The 20,224-nt window shown below is 33.3% G+C and overlaps 5 protein-coding genes across 5 annotated transcripts; 2 read left to right on the plus strand and 3 right to left on the minus strand.

Annotated features, from left to right (window-relative positions):
- Positions 1 to 3,772: 3,772 nt before the first annotated feature.
- LOC8284493 (cell division cycle protein 48 homolog) lies at positions 3,773 to 8,371 on the minus strand. Its single transcript, XM_002519454.4, has 9 exons — positions 8,212 to 8,371; positions 7,870 to 8,035; positions 7,022 to 7,250; positions 5,689 to 6,455; positions 5,369 to 5,590; positions 5,204 to 5,275; positions 4,819 to 5,100; positions 4,272 to 4,631; positions 3,773 to 4,177 (listed from the first exon to the last, which is right to left on the minus strand). Exons 1-9 carry the CDS (start codon positions 8,238 to 8,240, stop codon positions 3,884 to 3,886), a joined length of 2,421 nt encoding a protein of 806 aa, XP_002519500.1. The 5' UTR covers positions 8,241 to 8,371; the 3' UTR covers positions 3,773 to 3,883.
- Positions 8,372 to 9,691: 1,320 nt separating this feature from the next.
- LOC8284492 (UDP-glycosyltransferase 86A1) lies at positions 9,692 to 11,323 on the minus strand (the record flags this gene model as incomplete). The annotated part of the gene is given in 5 exon segments (XM_015719338.1): positions 9,692 to 10,062; positions 10,065 to 10,566; positions 10,569 to 10,591; positions 10,814 to 11,266; positions 11,269 to 11,323. Coding segments are annotated over 5 exon segments (1,404 nt in total), but the record flags the coding sequence as incomplete, so codon positions are not given.
- A 944-nt stretch (positions 11,324 to 12,267) lies between these two features.
- On the plus strand, positions 12,268 to 14,464 carry LOC8284491. Its single transcript, XM_002519452.4, has 3 exons — positions 12,268 to 12,492; positions 13,953 to 14,031; positions 14,151 to 14,464. Exons 1-3 carry the CDS (start codon positions 12,341 to 12,343, stop codon positions 14,214 to 14,216), a joined length of 297 nt encoding a protein of 98 aa, XP_002519498.1. The 5' UTR covers positions 12,268 to 12,340; the 3' UTR covers positions 14,217 to 14,464.
- A 140-nt stretch (positions 14,465 to 14,604) lies between these two features.
- Positions 14,605 to 17,906, plus strand: LOC8284490 (thylakoid lumenal 15.0 kDa protein 2, chloroplastic). The gene is made up of 6 exons (XM_015719351.3): positions 14,605 to 15,178; positions 15,382 to 15,485; positions 17,072 to 17,162; positions 17,283 to 17,351; positions 17,431 to 17,540; positions 17,623 to 17,906. The coding sequence occupies exons 1-6, from the start codon at positions 14,977 to 14,979 to the stop codon at positions 17,713 to 17,715; spliced, it is 669 nt and encodes a 222-aa protein (XP_015574837.1). The 5' UTR covers positions 14,605 to 14,976; the 3' UTR covers positions 17,716 to 17,906.
- Positions 17,907 to 18,267: 361 nt separating this feature from the next.
- On the minus strand, positions 18,268 to 19,013 carry LOC8284489 (auxin-responsive protein SAUR19). The gene has a single exon (XM_002519450.3). It carries the CDS (start codon positions 18,892 to 18,894, stop codon positions 18,505 to 18,507), a length of 390 nt encoding a protein of 129 aa, XP_002519496.1. The 5' UTR covers positions 18,895 to 19,013; the 3' UTR covers positions 18,268 to 18,504.
- Between the last annotated feature and the right edge of the window lie 1,211 nt (positions 19,014 to 20,224).

Below are 20,224 nucleotides of genomic sequence, written 5' to 3' on the forward strand. Positions count from 1 at the left end.
AATTCTCCACTTTTTCTTTTAATTGTGAAAGTTCAATTTAATTTTGTTACTTTAAATTTCCTCCCCTTATTTTTCATTACAATTTATAACAATTCTTTTTAAAAGATTTTTCATTCTAACTTCGTAAGCTCATTGTTTAAACTTTATGTCAAAATTTAGAAATAAATAATATAATACTTTACTATTCATAAAATAAAAATAATCACCTTTTATATGCATATTAATATTTTGTCGAAATATATATTTTTTTTATTTATCGTTAATGGTAATTTTTTTTTATATAATATATCCAGACTGAATCTTTTTTTGATTTACGCTTTCTAATTAATCTTCCTCCAGGCTTGGACAGAATATGAAAGCAAATACTCAGCATTAATAGCATAGCAAAAATGTGATAATTTATTTAATATGAGAGAGTTTTTCTAAAACAAATATTTTATCAACTGATTTAAGCTTCCTATATTTATAAATAAATACATAATATGTCATACAATAATTAGTTTTTTATTTTTTCTTGTATCAAATTTAGTTATTATTGATACTCTTAGGTTAAACGTAATCTTAGGAATATCAATCCTAAATTGTCTTTTTAACCAAAGTCCCACTACCATATTATGTAAATTATTTAAAAGTTTGTAGGTCATAAACAGAGTTAATTTTCTTTTTTTTTTTTCTTTTGTTAAACAACAGAGTTAATTTTCTTTGAGATTTGATAGCATGCTATTTGTTTTTTCATTTTTTGGAATCTATTATTGCTGACCTTAAAAAAAAAAAACACATTTAAATAGAATATTATTGCAAGTATAGGAAGAGGAAACCATCATTTTTGTTTAATCTAGAATGTTCCAATTAATGTCCTCATTCCTAACCACATAATTGTGTTTTTTAGTCAATAAGGAAAGATTTGTCATCACCTTGTTAAATATCCAAATGTAGTGATTTAAGTTGATGATAAGGTACAACATTTTAATAACAATAGAGCCTTTCATTATTGAATAAAAGAAATACTTAAATCATTGTGAATAATAATAGGAAAATGGCAATTATCTGACATAGCACATGCATTGCTCATATCCAAATGCTTACTTTTACGCTTGAATCAATTCTTGAAATAAGAGGAGAAAAAAGAGTGTTAAATTCTCTATTCCTTAACCCTTTGCCCAAGTACAAAAAGCAAGGGAGATTTCACATACCATTAATATATAGGAGTCCCCAAGCAATCTTTTACCATGGGCTGAGCTGAGTGTTGAAGAACACCTCCTTGGCATTGTTTATTTGGGCCTGATAGGCTTGGGTCCAACTAGCCCACAATCCAAAATTCTTTTGCCCAAAATGTAGATGCCATAACCCACGCCACTATGAGATTATAAGCGAAAATCTTTGATATAATTTAATGTTGAACGGGTTCGCCGTCATCTCACTGCTGATATGGAAGAAGCCGTTCATGTGGTTAGGGACTGTGTTATTGCGAAGCAAATGTGGGATGGCTTTTTACCCACCCAGCTCAAAGGTATGTTCTTTGCTCTTTCGTTAAAGGATTGGGTTATTCATTACATCAATTTGGACTTTACTATGAAAGACAACACTGTGTGGAAGTCTTTGTTTGGTGTGGCGGTTTGGAGTCTTTGGAATCGTAGGAACAGGGTTGTTTTCAATGGTGAGGTTCCTGTCCATCTCCTGGTTAAAGATATTCGAACTAGAGTCTTGGAATTGGGAGGTGTCATGGCCTGGACGTCTCTAACATGCGTATTAATGAGCAAATTGTGAAGCAAGTTAGTTGGTCCCCTCCCCCAGATGATTGGTACAAGGTGAACACGTGGATCTTTCAAGGGTAATGTTGGCTTAGCTACAGCAGGTGGTTTAGTTAGGAATTATCTCAGTGGTTGGATTTGTGGGTTTGCTGTGAACATTGGAGCATGTTCTATTACTCGAGCAGAATTCCATGGAATCCGTTTAGCTTGAGAGCTTGGGATTAGGAAGCTCATTGGGGAAGTGGATAATCAATATGCTATTCACTTGGTTCAAGGTTCAAACAGTTCTCTAATTGCTGAAATTAGTCGGTTGCTTTTTAGAAACTGGGATATCAAGCTGGTTCATGTTTATGGGGAGGCAAATTATGCTGCGGATTACCTTGCCAATTATGTTGGTTTTCTCCCTGTTGGCTATCACTTTGTTCCTCATCCCCTTGGCATGCTTGGTTATTGGCTTCATCATGATGCTGTTGTTGTTCCCCTCTCTCGTGCTGTTGTTATTTAGTTTTCTGATTCTTGCCTCTTTGTAATTAGAAAAGAAAAAGACAATTAGGAACACCTGATTAACATTTTTATTAGTGATGTGAAGCGAATCAAAATTCGATCACCTCACAAAAGGGACAATTAGAAATAACTTAATCTGTAAAACAGTAAGTTTAAGTTGATGGGAGGAAACGTTTAACATAGCTCGTTGGAGTAGATAAGCCAAAAGAAAAAGATATTATGACAGAACTGAAACCTTTTCTTTCTATTTAAAATATATGAACGAGGTAGTGATACAAAAATAAAGATTAGACTTTGTAACTCTACCCTTGAATACTCACTGCCTGCTTATTCAGTCAGACTCAGAAATACCTGAGCTGACCGGGTACGGATACTATACTACTTTATTTATATCTGTATTTATACTTTATCCAAAAAAATATTAAAATTTTATAAATTAAATTTATTAATTTTAATTATTTGATATATTGTACTTACAGAATTAGATAAATTATTTAATTAATCAATATTTTATTAATTTTTATTTTTTGTTATTCTAATATAAGCCTATTTGAGTAATATTATAGATTATTTTAGTTAAATGAGATAATAAGTAGTGTTTCAGGTTTTATATATATATTTTAAAATCTTGATTAATAAAAAATCAATAAATTAATAACTTTAACTAAGTAATAAATGACGTCGATCATGACTCGGACTAATATACTAAATAAATAATCTTGCTTAATATATAAAATAATAAATTTATTTGACCTATATATATATAACCTCTACTATTTATATATATATAAATGATATTTTTCGAATTCTATATATATGCACACCAGCTTTTGATCATATTCTTATTCTTGATAAAAATACATAAATAATTAACTAAAACATAACATCTAAAATTACAAATATTCATTAATTAATAAATTAATAACATATTCATTGATAAAAAATAATAATTATTAGTCATTAATAATTAATTATCTTATAAAAGCTTTATTATATTTAGTAACTATTTGAATAGTGAATTATTCATAAGTTATCTGAAATTCTACGTACTAAGGAGAGATTTAATATTTACTACCCAAAATTCTATGGATAGAGAATGAATGGATGCGTATAAAGATATGATGCTAACTTACTCATACCTTACCCATTTCCATCCGTAATTAGATTATGAAATTAAATTAACAAGATGGAATAAAAAAAAAACCCTATCACTTTCGGAGTATTACAAAAGTACCATTGGTATTGAACTTTAGCTTTATAATATAATCCATACCTTATTTGTAGAATAAAGAATTTGGTCCTTAGTTGTTTGCTCCACCACAAAACAAATTGATCTACTTCATAGAAGACCTCCCAATCCCATGCTTCCACTTCTCACATCCCTTTTTACCAGTACTTTGAAAATACCTATCAGGGCTAATTTGATCCAAATTTAAAAGGGAAAACACCCAAGACAAGCAAATAGTAGACCAGCAAACACAACCCATGTACCACGTAGTACTGGTGGAAAGGCTAACTTCGGCAGAAATAAAATTGCCATGCATTCTTAAAACTACATGTATGGAAGTTAAGAAATACACATACAGGGCCAACATAAATAACAAATGCACGTGTTTGAAACTAATTGTCTAACTGTATAGATCGTCATCATCCGCCTCCCCACCTGCCGAAGCTGCAAATGGATCAGCTCCAGCAGCTGCACCAGTAGCTTCAGAAAACCTGAATTCTGATCCAAAGCCTCTTGATTGTTGCAAAGTCTGAGCAAATGCCTGGTATTTGCGAATGTCTGCATCACTCACACTCCTGCGGGCATACTTCATGGACTCCTCGAAGTGTGCCGCCTTGATCTCTGCCACATCATCCTCAACATCTTCCTCCATAGCTTCTGGATTATCCCTTCGCCTCCTCTCCCTTTCAATGTCCTGCAAGATAGAATGCGGATGCATATGATTATATACAATAATAACAAATAAAAAAACATAACTAGGATAACAAGAATATAAAGGAAAAACATACCTTTTCAATATTCTCTCTTATAGCATATTTGCATGCGCGCTGGCATATTTCAGTGATATCAGCACCACTGAAGCCCTGAGTATACTTGGCAAGTGCTCTGAGGTCAACATCTTTGGAGACTGGTGATTTCCTTAAGCAAGCCTTGAAAATTTGGTGTCGCGAGTCCTCATCAGGAAGAGGGATGTAAATCAACTGATCAAGACGGCCAGGACGCAAAAGTGCAGGGTCTATGATATCAGGTCTATTAGTGGCCCCAATTATAAAAACAGTTTTCTTTGCAGACATGCCATCCATCTCTGTAAGAAGCTGGTTCAAAACCCTATCAGCAGCACCGCCAGCATCTCCCACACTGCTTCCTCTCTGCATAATATGGCATAAAACAGTGAGAAAGAAGCAATGAACAAAATATATTGTTCTTTCTTGCTAAACAAATCCTCAAATTCTAGGGACTTAAAAATCTCTAACTATGTGCTGTAGTGATACAAAGGTCCTCAAATCACCGTTATACTGAAAGCACTGAATCATTCACCCAGAGTCTGACACAAACCTGAGTAGCAATTGAGTCAAGTTCATCAAAGAAGAGAACACAAGGAGCAGATTGCCGAGCCTTGTCAAAAATTTCTCGGACGTTGGCTTCACTCTCACCGAACCACATTGTCAGCAATTCAGGACCCTTCACACTGATGAAATTTGCCTGGCACTCGTTGGCAATAGCTTTAGCCAGAAGAGTTTTCCCACATCCAGGAGGGCCATAGAAAAGAACTCCCTTAGAAGGTGACATTCCGAATTTCTCGAATTTCTCAGGGTGCTCCACTGGATATTGAACAGTCTGCATCACACAAATGACCAGACATATCCATGAGAAAAGAAAGCCATACATAGCCCAGAATGCAAGTCAAACACATGCAACCCAATGTATCAAAAGCAAATACCTCTTGAAGCTCCCTCTTAACATTCTCAAGGCCTCCAATATCTTCCCAACTCACATTAGGCACTTCAACAACCTGGACCAAACAATCTTAATTAGGAACTTAACAAAATGATAGCCATACAAAGAAGAGTCAAAGGATCCATAAAAACATCTCATGGTGACTCACTGTTTCGCGCAGAGCAGATGGGTTACTTGTTCCAAGTGCAGTTTGGAAGTGTTCATTACTCACTGCCATAGAGTTAAGTATCTCAGCATCTATTGTTTCATCTTCTAAGTCGATCACATCCATCTTCTCCCTGATGCATTGAAGTGCAGCCTCAGTGCACAGAGCTGCCAAATCAGCACCAACATAACCATGCGTGTCTTTGGAAATTCTTTCCAAATCAACCTGTAAAAAAAAATCCCAGAAGTGGAATTCTATCAAAGACTGAGTAGGAGAAATAGAAAAGGAAACAATCAATAAAGAAAATAGCATCTAATACTCACATCTTCTGCAAGCTTCATGTTCTTCGTATGGATTCTGAGAACTTCAAGTCGCCCAACTTCGTCTGGTACACCAATATCAATTTCCCTATCAAATCTGCCAAACCTTCTCAAAGCAGGGTCAATGCTGTTGGGGCGATTTGTGGCCCCAATGACAATAACATGCGCACGAGATTTAAGTCCATCCATAAGTGTTAAAAGCTGTGAGACTATCCTCCTCTCCACCTCTCCATGTGTCTTCTCCCTCTTGGGGGCAATTGAATCAATCTCATCAATAAAAATGATAGATGGTGCATTTTTCTCTGCTTCCTCGAAAGCTTTTCGAAGGTTGCTTTCACTCTCCCCAGCCAATTTTGACATGATCTCAGGTCCATTAATACAGAAGAAGAAAGCACCAGTTTCATTGGCAACAGCCCGGGCAATAAGAGTCTTCCCAGAACCAGGAGGCCCATATAGCAAAATTCCTTTTGGTGGCTTAACACCAATTGATTTGAATAGCTGTGGATGTCTTAGTGGAAGCTCCACCAGCTCCCTAATCTGAGCCATCTGTTTTCTAACACCACCAACATCATCATAGCCAACTTCATCCAATCTATTCTCATCTTCTCTCCTCACAGGCTCACCCTCACAGAAAATCTCAGTGTCAGGGGCGACCACACAGTACTCCGCAGGGTCAGTCTCAATAACTTTGAATTCCACACTTCTCATTCCTCCCCTCACAAGGAAGAGATCACCCTTCCTGACTGGGCGATATGCCTCCAGGAAATAAGCTGCAGATATCAATGAACAGGCTCAGTGTAATGCACACAAAATGAGTGAAGCAGAATTCGACTATAAACCATAAGGGATCTACACCATAACTCCAAGACACTGAGTATGAACTAGACAGACAACATTTCTAAAGAATTGGCAAAAACTTTTGGACAGATAGATCCCAAAACTATTTATTCAGCAACTCAAACTTCCAGATGCATGCATTAAAGGGTATCTACTCACAGACAAATGCTAAACAGTTTCATTCTTCATAGAAACTAACTCTAGTTAAAATAGAAGTAGTAGAAAAATTTGAAAATCATAAAATCTTCCAAAGTATCATCTCATGGATGAGAAAACCCAGAGACATTTATGTTAAAAATCAGATACAGCAATTAAAGAATAGATGCATATACTTATAATAAAACATGTAAATACTTTTGGTGAGTGTTTGTGCAAATATGCACATAAACAGCAAAGTCAGTAAAATTGAGGACAATAAGGCAGACAAAGCACATGTATCATACAATGACTGGCCATCTTAAAGTATTGCTTGAAGATGAAGTGTTCAGAATAAACTCACGTTTCAAGTATGCATCAAATAGATTTCCAGTGACTCCTTCAATTGTATCATCAATAGGGAGTATGTGCACACGCTTTCCATATTTGACATCAGGACACTGGTGAACAGAGACAACATCTCCAAGCCTAACTCTCAGGTTTGACCTCACAACCTTGTTCATCCTGATCTTTGGCTCGTCACAAGAGTCATCAGCAAGAGCAATGCAGATAGTATCCTTCCTTTTCTTTCCCTAAACACAAGAAAGCAACAAAATAAGCAAAATATGTCTATAACATTTTGAAGACAAATAATTAATTGAAAGCCTTCACAACCTAAATATGAGCAAGGTTTAACATTATTAAGGCCCATACAGAAGGCAAGTCCTTTTTGAAGTCTATTCAATGCTTTAGTTGAACAATGAAATAAAGAAGACCAACAATATTTTAGCAGGAATTTTCCGTTTAGGCAGTAGCTAGCAAGGAGCAGGCTGCACACGACCAGCCTTGAAAGTACTAAGTTCCCTATAAAAGCCAATTCCATTTTAAACAGCAGCGAATCCTTGCTCAGTTAAACAATGAAGTAAAGCAAACCAACACTTGTTTACAATTAGTTTGCAGATACGACAGTGATTAAACCCTCGATCAGATAGAAACACAGCTTCATATACCATAATTTCTATATCACAAAGCAACTCCAGTTCTCGGATCCTCTAAAGTAATTAACAAACTATGCAAAAACCCAAATCTCGATTCCAACCCAAATCAACATTGGAACAAAGTATAGAAACACATAACCAGAAATCCAACAAGAACCCAGAACAATAATCCAAGCTAAGAAGTAAGAAAAATTAAAACTTAAAAATTAAAAACCTTAATCAAGATCGTGTCACCACGAAAGAGCTGGAGCTTCTCCATAGTTTCAGGATGAAGAGAAACAACGGAGTTATCATCATTAATAGCTTCATCAACAACAAGCCGATTTGGTGACTTCTTTCGCTCTAAAATCGCAGTACTAAAATCCCTTTTTGTCCCTTTGCTGCAAAATCAACACCCATCAACAAAGAAGACCTCAAAAATCTACAAATTACAATCCTTTTTCCAAATTTTTTCTTAAGACAAAAAAGAAAAAAGAAATTAAGAATAAGAAATAATTAAGTGGGTAATATAAGCGAATGTAGTAGATCTGGACAATGATGATATAGAGATACTTACGAGTCAGATGATTCGGCTTGGTTAGACATGGTCGAGAGATAGAAAGAAATTGAAAAACAGCAAAAGAAAATGTTTCGATGAAATTGGGATCTGAAGTTACTGAAGCAGTTTTGGGGTATTTAAATGAGAGGCAAAAGCTGATTTTTCTTCTTTTCTTGTTTGTAAAGAAATGTTTTAATTCTCCACTTTTTTTTTTAGAAAAGGAAATTTTGATTCTTTTTTACTTTAAATCCTCTATTTACTTTTCATTATAACATGTTCTTCTGAATCAAAAAAAAAAAAAAAAACTCATTATAATGTCATTTGGCTCGTTGTTTAATATCTATGTCAAAATTTATTGGTAAATAATATAATAATATAATATTTTCAAAAATATATAATAAATCAATTGATTTTTTTATTCATCCAAAAAAGTATAATATATAAAATTATCTCCATTTCAAAATAATTAAGGTTTTTAATATTTAAAAATATTAAATATTTAATAAATTTAATTATAAAAAAATAAATTCGATTAGATTATTTTTAAAAATTTTGATATTATAATAAATATAAAAATAGATAAACAATTAATCCAACAAATTTTAGTTATTCACCATAAAAAATTTCTTTAAAAGATATATTTATTATTTTTTAAATTAATATTTTTGTTATTTGATTGAAGCGTTACATATTTATAACTTAGTTAATAATAATGTTTTATAATTATTTTTTTATATTAAGATTAGTTACTAATTCTTTTAGAGATTTTTTTCTATGAGTTGAATTATAAGATTTAATATTTTTATACAAAAACTCAACACATGCATCATCACTTTTATATGATAAGAACTTATTAATACAATAAAGCGGATGAATACAATTTTTTTAAAAATATATAATTTATTTAAAAAATTAATTAACATAAATTAGAAATAGATCATTATCGTTTTAAGAAGAACCATTTACAAAATGTAAAATTTTGATAAATATAGACTGTTCCAATTAATGTCCTCGTTACTAACCACCTAAAAACAGCATATAAACGTTTATTTTAGTCAAAGAGGAAAGACTTGTCGTCACTTTGTAAAATATCCAAATATGGTGATGCAAGGTGTAGGAATATGGTTAAAATATGTTCCTAAATTTTCAGGGCGGAGTTAAATACGTAATTTTAATATTTTTGGAATATTTTAATTTATATTTTGTTATTTTTAATTTAATTTAATTTTTTTAAAAATAATGAATTATGTTATCTGCAGTGAATTTAATAAAAATTAATTTATAAATTTAAATTTAACAAACAACTAATAGTTATTAATAATAACATTAAAAGGGTTATAAACTTTTAATAAATATTAACTAATTTTTAATTTTAATTTAACTTTCTTTTTTAATTTTTAAATTATATTAGTTATAGTTCTCCCGTCTAGAGCTAAATTGAGTTAAAATATTAAAATCTTAGATTCAAATTGATCTAAAAAGATTAAAAAAGTCTTAATCAGGCTTGGAAGCCCCCCTTCAAGTGAAATTTAGCCTTCACATCACCAATAAATTGGTTGAAATTCTTTTCTGATGGTCCAACGGTTGATATTGCAACCTCTAGTATCTCTTTGACTTGCTTGATATTCTTTCTCTAGTCATCAGCTGTCTTTCCATGCATTAACCTGTTGATCTTTTCAGCAACCTCGGTCCTTGTTATTGGCTTCCTGTCACAAAGATTTTGCCCAATTTTCCAATCATCAACCACTAATTTTCTATTAGTGAATTGATCAGTCAATAGAGGATAACAAAGCAATGGTATACTGCACCATATGCTTTCCAATATTGAATTCCATCCACAGTGTGTTAAGAACCCACCAACGGCTGGATCCATGGCACGATCAACCCTTTATCTTTGATCTCACTCTCAAATGCATCAGGTAGAAAATCAGTATCATCAGAACTCACAATATCAGGGCGAAGTACCCAAATAAAACTCATTTCACTTAGCAAGAGCCCATGGGCTATCTCCACAATTTCCTCTTTACTACAATGGGCATAGCTGCCAAATGAGACATATAAAACTGATCCATGAGGCTTGTGTTCGAGCCATTGGGTGCAGTCTGACTCGGACCATAGGCTAGTAGCCACAGTAATCTTGGTGAAGCCAGTAGGAAAAAGTGGGCCAATTGGATAAAATGGTTGCTTTTGTTGTAAACCTGAGATTGTTTTGGATTCAAGCTCCTGTATTGTGTTACAAAGAATGAAGTCTGCTTTTTTAGCATCCTCAAATATTGCCTTGTATATGATTTCGTGCATTATAGTTGTTGCATCAGTTGCATGAAGATATAAAATCAAGTCCCTTGGCTTGATACCTTCCACTCCAGGTATATATAATCTAAGGCATCTTCCCGTTTATCTAATAACGACAAAAATTAATTAACAATAAGAACTTATCAATAAAATATACCAATGTAAAATTTTATCGATCAGTATATTGCAGAATAATCATTACAATACTAATTTTAATGACTAATGAATGTTTATAAAATAAAAATAGAAGTGATGGAATTATATAACTACCAAATGTAACAAGTTTTTTACACTCGAGGATAAAGAAAGAGTATAGACATGAACATACCACCGGAAGCAAAATGCCCATTAATGTTGAGGAGATCCAAATGGTAGTAAAGAGTATAAATCAAAGCTGGTCCAGTCCAAAATGAGATATTAACAAGATTATACTTCTGGGCAATCATAGATGACCACACATAAAAAGTGTCAGCTATCAAGCAATTGACAGTAGGGTTTGTCTGAACTATCTTCCCAACAATATCATCAACATGAGCTGAGAAGACATGCAAAAGGCCTTCCATGAACTGGTCATGGTTAAGAGACCCATCAAACCCTAAAGGAAATCCATCACTTACAGTTGCGTAGCAAATATCTAGACCGGATTGACGTGCTTCGAAGAAGATATCATGTTCTGTGGTGTTCATGGTTCTGGGTAGCTGATGAGCTTCATCCTGATTATCATGAGCAGCTTTTGTTATTTGATGGTGGATTGATTCTGTGTTGATGAAAGTGATGGTGAGCCTTTGGATGCAAGCTTTATTGCAAGATGAATAAAGGGCTTGACATGTCCTAAAAGAGGGTAGAAGCATAATATTTACTTGAAGGTTGCTCTAGAGGTCCATATATATAAATATATGTAGTATGAATTTAATTATATACTACAACTTGCAACTATGAATGTTCATGGTGGATGTACCATTTTATATGTCTGGTTGATTATGAAATATAATTAATGAAAAAATTACTTTTAATGTTTTTATCAACACAAGTAGACAAGGACCGTCAGTTTAAAAGGAGATGCACATACATATTGTCACAGCCGCAGATTTTCTCCTCTCGCACGAGAATTTAAAGGCTCAAGAAGTCTCTAGAGTACGCTAGAAAGTAAGGAAGTATTTTAAAACATTCTAAAATCATCTGGAAGAATCTGAACGATTCGTTGGTAGAAAGACCAAGCCCGTGACAATATGTTTTCATTCCAAAATTATGGAGCTAATGAGACCAGCAGACTAGAATGTTTATCATAATTCAACTTTAGTGATGAATACATATTATGAATATACTTAAGTCATTGAGATAGAGAAATAGTCTATTTATTATAGAGGTTTAACAAAAACTCAATACGGTGAGGGTACATCCGTAAATTTAAAGATGTGCCTCAATTTAAGTAATTTCTTTTTAATTCAGTCATCTTTTTTCATTTATAATAAAAAAAATTACTAAAATCTTTAATGGAAATTAATTATTGGCTAACAAGAAGTATATGTCCCCTTATCCTATGAATTATTAAATATAAATAAAATATTATAGGAAAAATGTTTTCTTGTGTTCCCATGGCAAGGTTAATTTAGATTATAGATTAGGGAGAAAACTTGGAATTTATTCAAGACCAACAAATAAATAAATGAAAAGTTTATGGTTGACCCAAAAAAAGATATGGAGAAGTATGGGCTTAATGGGCTTGTAATCAGTAGATAAATGGATCAACCAAGCTTAGGGTGAGAGCCCAATAACTGTTCGACGCAGAGGAATAGAAAAGACAAAGAAGTAGATAGAAGCAGAGTGAAGTTAGAGAGGAGAAGAGCCGATAAGAATGGAGAAGTATTTTGGAAATGCATACAGAGGAGACCCAGGAGTTCCACATGCTGAACCGGACCGGTTCTTCAACATATGGATTGGGTCTGCTGCTTTCTCTGTTATGACCTTTATCAATCCCTACATGTGGCACCTCAGTAATCAGTTCAAGTATGCCCCTTTTTTTTCCTGTTCTCATTTCTAATTCTAGGGCTTTCTTTCTTTCTTTCTTTTTTTTATATTGTTTTGTGGGCATATTTTGTTAATTTTCGCTTTATGACTCAATCAATGATTCTTTAGTTTGCTGTACTTGGTACTTCAATCAGCTCTGTTTGTTTCAATTGCATTTCATGAAACTCACTGAATAACGAAATTAATTTCAAACATCGCATTTCGCAATAGAATTTTTATGATAACCAAACCGAACTGTAAGTAATTGTCAAACCGTCCAAACCATAATACTTGTTTTATTTGGGTAGTTTGAGCTTTCTTATTGCCGAAATCTATGTCATATTGGCTTAGTTTTATACAATTTTGATATGTTTGTTTTAGAATAGTTACAGAATTGGCTTAATATTAATTATACCATAAAATCTAACAAATATCTATGCAACTAAGGCTATATATATATATGCCAATTCGGTTTGATTCAGTTTGATCGTTTTGAAGGCAAAACCATAAACTGAACTGAAAATTCGGTTTAGATTTATATTGAAGACGGACCAAACTGCCTCTCAACCAAAATCATGGTTATGGTTTGGTTTGACTTGGTTAGATTTGGTGGGATGGTTCGTATACAAGTCTACATACTTTGATTGATATTTTAGCTTGTTATCACCGTGGTTGGTTGCCTGATAGTTATGTTGTTAGAGCTTCTTTAGGAAGTCTAATAATGTCGCTTAGTCATTTCTCATGTTTGGGAAGCTCATAGTTTCTAGAAATTAATTCCTTTAAATTAAAAGAAAACGAGGCATTTTGAAAGTAATGAAATCTTCCAGCTGATTTTGTTCCAAGCAAGGACTTGAGAACCAGACTCATTTCTTAAGGCTATTATCTGCTCCCATAGGTTGGTTTGATTGAAAGGGATATTTTGAGAGACTTGAGTAAATTAGTTAACTTCTGAGTTTTTAACATAGCTTTGAGTATGCTGGTATTGGTATGGGAAGATAATCAATGCCTTTTATGTGGCTTCTTTCTCTAAATTGATTTAAAGAGAACACGGATAGATGTCAAGGTCTCAAAGCTGATTACTTTGATATTAAATGGTTGTCTGTAATGGTATGAAGTATGATATTGCATTTAATAATTTAATTCAGCTACCTTACTATGTTCTTCATCTTGTTCTCTTTTGCATGGTTAGTAGCAGTGTAATACTATGTTAAAGGGGAAGCTGTGTTTATGATAACTAATGAACTGGATGATTCCAGTTGAATTGCCAGAGTTTTTGTTAGAATCAGTGACAATAGAATAACAGATACTGCTATGACCACTGCTGTAAAAGCGACTGTTGCCGTTAGAGTTTAGCATGTAGTACTATGATTCTTCTGATACGAATGCCTTACCTGCCAGCTTGTTGAATTCTACTATTTTGTTGGTTTAAGCTTACTTGATATTCTTCAATGTGCTTGCAGTTGGCATGACAAGGCATTTCTATTTGAGCAGTATCACTGGAAAAAAGCTATGAAGAAGAATGAGCCATACAAATTTAAGGTGATTTTATTTGGTTAATCTGAGGCTGAAATTTTTGTGGTTTTTATGCTGCCTATTATTGATAACTATGTCGCTAAAGCGAACTCTAATCTGCAAATGAAATCTTTACTTTGTTGCAGTGGAATGAAATGGATAGAGAGGTCCGGGACAATTATTATATCAACTGGCCCATCTACTTCCCTTAACTTTCTGTTCCTTTAGTGGGATCTGCAAAAATACAACCATGTTTCCTTACAATGTGGTGTCTGTACTGGTGGTTTAAACACCTTGAATTAGCTGGCGGATTTTTTTTTTAATTGAAGTTTGTTATTTATGATTGTATCTTTAAGTAGCCTTTCTACATCTATGTAGTGAGAAAGACAACCATGCAATATAACATATGTATTTAGTTTTAGAACATGAAATGAAACAGATTACAATATGGTCTCAAGTAGTTGGAGGTTCTTATTTGACCATACTCCACAAAAAGAGCAGACCATTCGATTTCGTTCTGTTTCTATGCGCTATCTGCTGTCTTCTTATAAATCAGAATAGTCTGCTACATTGAATTTGAATGAGAAGATGAGCAATAGAATTGAGGAGAAATGTAGTTCCAGATTGGCCAGAACTGCAATTTCTATCTAATAAAATGGTGTATTATGTTGTCACAGCATTTTCGTGTAATCTGTGAGTAATTCAGATTGCCTGGTCAGCCATCGAACCTGCATTTTTCAAGTAAAGTTCTTTTCTATTTGTCTGTAATTAGAGAACTGAGAAACGCAATCTCTATACACGTATCCTGGTCAGCCATAAAAAATTCTGTAGCCATATCACCATTGAAGGACGTACCTACCACGCGCTTATAAATAGCTAGGACCTGTAGTGTGCATACAAAAGGGAAGTCCGTTAATCCTATTATCCAGAAGGTTTCACTTTCAGTTGCACGGACCCAGAAAAAGGGAGAGCATGGCCTTTCTTCATCTTTCTTCGTCTCTTACACTCAGAGGCACCTCCCTACGTCCTGCATTTAAAATACCCGTTACGGCCTCATCTCCCATATTTCCAATCCAAAATTCGACCAAATTCAGCAACTGGGTTGTCGATTTTCGGTCCAAAACTTTGAAATTTTTGCTCTCTGGCGCTCTCACTCTCGGTCTATCTCTCTCAGGTGAATGTTCATTTGATGAATTTGAATCTACAGAATTTGTTATATTCTTATCATCTTCTTCTTATGCAAGTAAATGCTGCTATGACAAGTTGATATGATTCGTTTTATGGTCCAATCTTTGTTTTGATGATTCATGAGCATAATTGCTAAATAATTAATGTTGTTGTTGCTTTTGAGTAATACAGTAACCTTAAATTCTGTAGGAGTTGAATTTGCTGAGGCGAAAGTTGGGGTTAACAAGCCAGAATTGCTTCCTAAAGAGTTTACCACTGTTATAGATGTTGCTGGGTTCCTCTCTGATGGCCAGGTGAGGTTTATGTTCCTTCTCTGTTAGGAAATTTCTATTTTTAATTCATGATATTTCAAAACTAATCAATTAAAATCATATACTATGGATGGAAAAATGTATGGTTTAGAGTGATTAAAATGTTTGATGATGTAAAATTAAGGACTAAAGTACAATTAAACTTAATATTTTAAATTTTAAAGTGAAGTCATTTTTGAATCTATGACAATATGAGCAATGCCAAAAATTAATATTTATTGATAAGTGTAATTAAATTATAAAAAGTTTAAGATTTAAATTATAGAGTCACTAATTCTAAAAATGGCAAGGATCAAAAAATATATTAGAGTAAATCTTACAGATTTTGACTAATTAACCTAATTTTTTTTTAATCTAGTTGAAATATTGTCCAAAAATAGAAATTTCCATCTTCTTGTGATTCTGTTATTTTTCCAAAAGTTTTCAATAGTTGTTCAGTGGCAATATGATGTAATTTCTATATTTTCTTAACATTTTATATTTATTTATAATAACATGATTAAAATATTGAAATTGATTTCTGTAAATGTTAATATATATATATTTTTTTTGTAATATACCTTTTCTTGTCACTCCAACAATTCTTTTTCATATTTTTCTTATCTCATTTCTAAGTATAAATTTTGTAATGTAAATGCTATTATTAGTTTAATTAATGATTTTGTCCTTTCTATTATATAAAAGAACAATTTTTTTTTTAAAGGAACAAATTCTTTTTAGCATTTAAAGAAATAATTTGAAAAATAAAACTCTGTTAGCTCTATTTATCACTTTTTGCACATTAAAAGGTGTTCAAATAAATATAGAGAGAGCCTTTCAAAAAAATAAATAAATATATAGAAAGGGAAATTTTGGAAACAAAATTTAAAAATTGTACTGTTCCAGAAACAGTGGAAGGCTATTCAGGTTTAGTATATACAATAATTTTATGACCAGTCAATTGTTAATTTCAGAATTTTTGTTGTTTGATCAAATTATCTTTGCAAAAGGAGCAGGGTTATATAAGTGATAAGTTATAACTTTATGTGGATTCTTTGCACTTAAGATGATTCTTGAAATAATCTTGGCAATTGAATTTGTCTCCGCTATTGAATTAAGATATTGAAGCAGTTAAGTTTTCGTAGAAAAAATGGTCTGTCCAATGGTCTTACTGATCATGAATAAATAAATAAATAAATAAATCCTGTTTCTTGTTCTATAAAAGGATGGAAAAGCTTGAAAGTTAAAGTTTCTTGTTTTCTATGTATGGAAGCTTAAATATTTCTCTTCTGCCGCTTCTGTACATTAGCAAGCAAAAGATCCTCACGGTAGAATCCCCTTTTGGATATGTATCTGGGCTTAAATCATATAGAGCAAAGGCTAGACATCAATTGGTCCTGAATTAGCCAATAACCTGTATGGCCTAATGGCACTTGTTACCTTACAGAATGCAAAGGATCCTGCGACTTGAATTGTATTATGCTGGAAAAATTGTGTTGGTTAATTGGAGTTTTACTGTATCTAGCATCGATTTAAAGTTAGATCACCGAAATCTATATTGCCAAATACTTTATGTGGCTAATTTGCAGGAGAAAAGACTTGCACAGGAGATTCAAGACATTGAGAAGGATACTGGGTTTAAATTAAGAGTTTTAGCTCAAAATTATCCTGACACACCAGGTTTCTGTTGCTTTACGCACTTTTTAATTTTTGAGAAGCAGATATTATTGTTCCATTTCATCTTTAAACCTCTTTGTACAAGGAAGTTATTGTAGCAGTTGATTAACAATTCATTTCCAGGGTTGGCAATTAAAGATTTTTGGCGAGTGGATGATAGGACCATTGTCTTTGTTGCAGACCCCACTTTCGGTAAGATAATTCAAAGTTTCAAGTACATCACACTCTCTCGGCTGCATCAGCCATTGATCATATTGATAAATTTGACCAGGAAATATCTTGAATTTCAATGTTGGGGCTTCTATTGATCTAGACATTCCACGTAGTTTCTGGAGTCGTCTGGCGGGGAAATATGGGAACATCTTTTATTGGAAAGAGAAGGTGAAGTTACAATGTTGCCTGGATTGGTTTAATGTTGTCTGGATTTTGCAAGTGGTTTTATATTATTTTATTGCAAATACAGGGAGAAGATGCTTCTATTGAATCTGCTGTTATGGCTATATCAAATTGCTTGAGAGAACCTGTAGGCCCAAATAATTGCTCTGAGGTAAAATAATTTTGGGTCTAACATGCAAGATTCTTTGTATTCGTACTCTGTGACAATTCGTTTGTACTGTATATGGTATAATTGTCTCAAGAATTGTACATCTGAGGTGCTATTTCATGTAAGAATCAAGTACAAACCAGTAAACAATTGTGTATATTTGTACAAGTAAATAAAGATCAATGCAATCCGGATTTACAGCTTGTGGTGAGTGTTTGTGTGATTCAAAATAGAGAATACAGCCTGACCAAGTCTCAGGCTCGTAGGAGAGAGGCTGGGAAGTGGGAAGAGACCTCCTTCAGTTTTGTATAGTTTTTGCATGCTTATAAGCACATATTGTGTCAATTCCAGTACTTGAAAGATTGTCAGTTAGATGCGGAGGACTATTTAGTAATGGCACTGCATGCTTAACTTCAGCATTGCAAGCACAAAGCCTGAATGATTTGTGTTTCTTTTCAAGATGTAATAGTTCGAATTTAATTTATTTGCTTATCCTTTTCCTACATGGAACTCAGGATCTCCAATACTTCTTTGCTAGTTAGCAAGTATACCAGGGTCAGGAACTAGTTCAAGGGATATTCATATTCTTTCGTTGAACAGATACATATTTATTTTCACATTTGACACGGAATGAATACTCGAATAACAAATTACAAAGAATATTTGGTTAGTCTTGTAATGGACCATGAAAACAAGAACGAACTGCTCTCTTACAGAAGCTACCTTGACAGACAAACATAAAAACCTATTCTTTCTCGAAAACAGCTTGACATACTGGTTATTTTATGATGGAAATGTACCCTACCATTCAGTGCTCATTCTTCTCCTTCTCCTGTCGCCTAGAATCGCCTGTAATTCTTCAGGTTGACAAGGGATCGAAAGAACTCCCTGCTGTTGGAATCCATATTCTTCTTCAGCTTGCTCCAGTAACTTCATGAATGCTGGATCACTAAGGTAGTCCAACTCCAGAACGAACCTCTTTGGTTCCCCACCCTTAACTGCAATTGCTGCAAAATGTCCTTGCCTCACGTCTTCTGGAAGCACTTTTGCAGCACTTATCTGTTCATCAATGGTATCGAGGTTTGGTGCTTTAGATGCTGACGAATGCAGGAGACCCCGTTGTATCTTTCTAACGAAAAGCTTAAGCATCATTAAGCCTTTAACACTTTCTTCTCTGTTTCTGAAGGCCATGGGAGATGGTAGAATGCAGTCACAACTTTGTGTAGAATCTATTAGTTCTCGTGCTTTTCTTCTTCTCTTATTTTAATGAATTTGGAGACTCTGATGGGGAATATATAATGGGCTGTTAAGGGAACTGGAAGCAAAGCTGAAATTTCTCAATGGCAGCATGGGACCAATTCATATATATATCATTTAATGCGATATTTGATTGTTCATCTTCCACATCCTTTATCTGTAAATAATGGTGGGGTCTTTCAAACACGGTTTACCCCTCTATTTAAAATCCTTGAGGATTACTTCTCCTCCTCTTTAATAATTTTAACTAGCATATCTAATGTAGGGGAGCTTCAGGGTTTGCTTTTATCCCTTAGTTTTTGTGGAATATAAGAATTTTAGCAGCTGAAATTTAATAGTTTTCACAGGATTTCAAATTTGAATCTCGGAAAAGGTTCTTTCAGAATCACACTGGTTCTTTATAGGAAATCTGCCATAAAATTGTTAAACTAAAATATGGAGCAATACTGAAAATAAACTATTACAAGCATAGATATTGAGACAAATAAATAATTCTAAAACCTAAAAGCTTTAGATCCCTAATACTATTTAAGGATTTGAGCTCTAAATAAAATAAAAAATAACACTTCTCCTAAACCAGCAAGAATCAGGAGTAAGACTCAACAATAAAACTATAGGCTCATAAAGAAATCTAAACCAGTATTCCAGCAAAATCAGAAATTATAAAAATACCCCTAAATTTTGGAATTGTATAATAATATTATCTAATTCTAAATTTCTAAGTTCTTTAAACTTTTTATTTTACTCAAAAAATGTTCTTATCTAGAAACCTCGGGTTTTGAAAATGTCTAAGGAATAAAAAATATAAATACACTAAACTTCAATTTGATAAACTTATGAATCGTCGATGAAATTCAAAATATCAAATGATAAAAATTTTGGAGTTTTGATGCCAATATATAATATGTGTTAGTCCTGTTAAAAAGAACATTTTAATGTCTTATGATATGAAATTAAATCCTCTATGACTAAAAGGTCTAATCCTGAGGATCTAATCTTAATAGTTAATATTTCAGGACCTCACTATTGGCTTAAAGTTTTCTTTTCAGGCTGATGGGTTTTTTGGTAACTATGTTCCTACTTAATTCTGACAAATAGTTAGAAGCAAATGCTGAAAGGGAAGGTGCAAGCTCAGCTACATGAGATAGTGTATCACTATCTTTGGCTCTTTAATCTTCTATTTGTATACGAGGGTCATTACTAATTGTGTTTTCATTTCCAAGAATGCTTATGTGTGTGAAGTTTAAACGACCGACGAAACATT

The sequence above is a fragment of the Ricinus communis genome, chromosome 10 (assembly GCF_019578655.1).
Source record: "Ricinus communis isolate WT05 ecotype wild-type chromosome 10, ASM1957865v1, whole genome shotgun sequence".
In the NCBI taxonomy this organism is placed as follows: domain Eukaryota; kingdom Viridiplantae; phylum Streptophyta; class Magnoliopsida; order Malpighiales; family Euphorbiaceae; genus Ricinus; species Ricinus communis.

What these genes read in the sequence shown, in the direction of transcription:
- LOC8284490 (XM_015719351.3), top strand. Translation starts at nt 14,977, where the DNA reads ATGGCCTTTCTTCATCTTTCTTCGTCTCTTACACTCAGAGGCACCTCC. An exon ending in TCTCGGTCTATCTCTCTCAG is followed by an intron (nt 15,179 to 15,381) that starts GTGAATGTTCAT and finishes TAAATTCTGTAG; the next exon opens with GAGTTGAATTTGCTGAGGCG. An exon ending in TCTTTTATTGGAAAGAGAAG is followed by an intron (nt 17,541 to 17,622) that starts GTGAAGTTACAA and finishes TTGCAAATACAG; the next exon opens with GGAGAAGATGCTTCTATTGA.
- LOC8284493 (XM_002519454.4), bottom strand. Translation starts at nt 8,240, where the DNA reads ATGTCTAACCAAGCCGAATCATCTGACTC. An exon ending in ATTTGATGCATACTTGAAAC is followed by an intron (nt 6,456 to 7,021) that starts GTGAGTTTATTC and finishes TGATATCTGCAG; the next exon opens with CTTATTTCCTGGAGGCATAT. An exon ending in CATCTGCTCTGCGCGAAACA is followed by an intron (nt 5,276 to 5,368) that starts GTGAGTCACCAT and finishes TGTTTGGTCCAG; the next exon opens with GTTGTTGAAGTGCCTAATGT.
- LOC8284491 (XM_002519452.4), top strand. Translation starts at nt 12,341, where the DNA reads ATGGAGAAGTATTTTGGAAATGCATACAGAGGAGACCCAGGAGTTCCA. An exon ending in CACCTCAGTAATCAGTTCAA is followed by an intron (nt 12,493 to 13,952) that starts GTATGCCCCTTT and finishes ATGTGCTTGCAG; the next exon opens with TTGGCATGACAAGGCATTTC. An exon ending in ATGAGCCATACAAATTTAAG is followed by an intron (nt 14,032 to 14,150) that starts GTGATTTTATTT and finishes ACTTTGTTGCAG; the next exon opens with TGGAATGAAATGGATAGAGA.
- LOC8284489 (XM_002519450.3), bottom strand. Translation starts at nt 18,894, where the DNA reads ATGGCCTTCAGAAACAGAGAAGAAAGTGTTAAAGGCTTAATGATGCTT.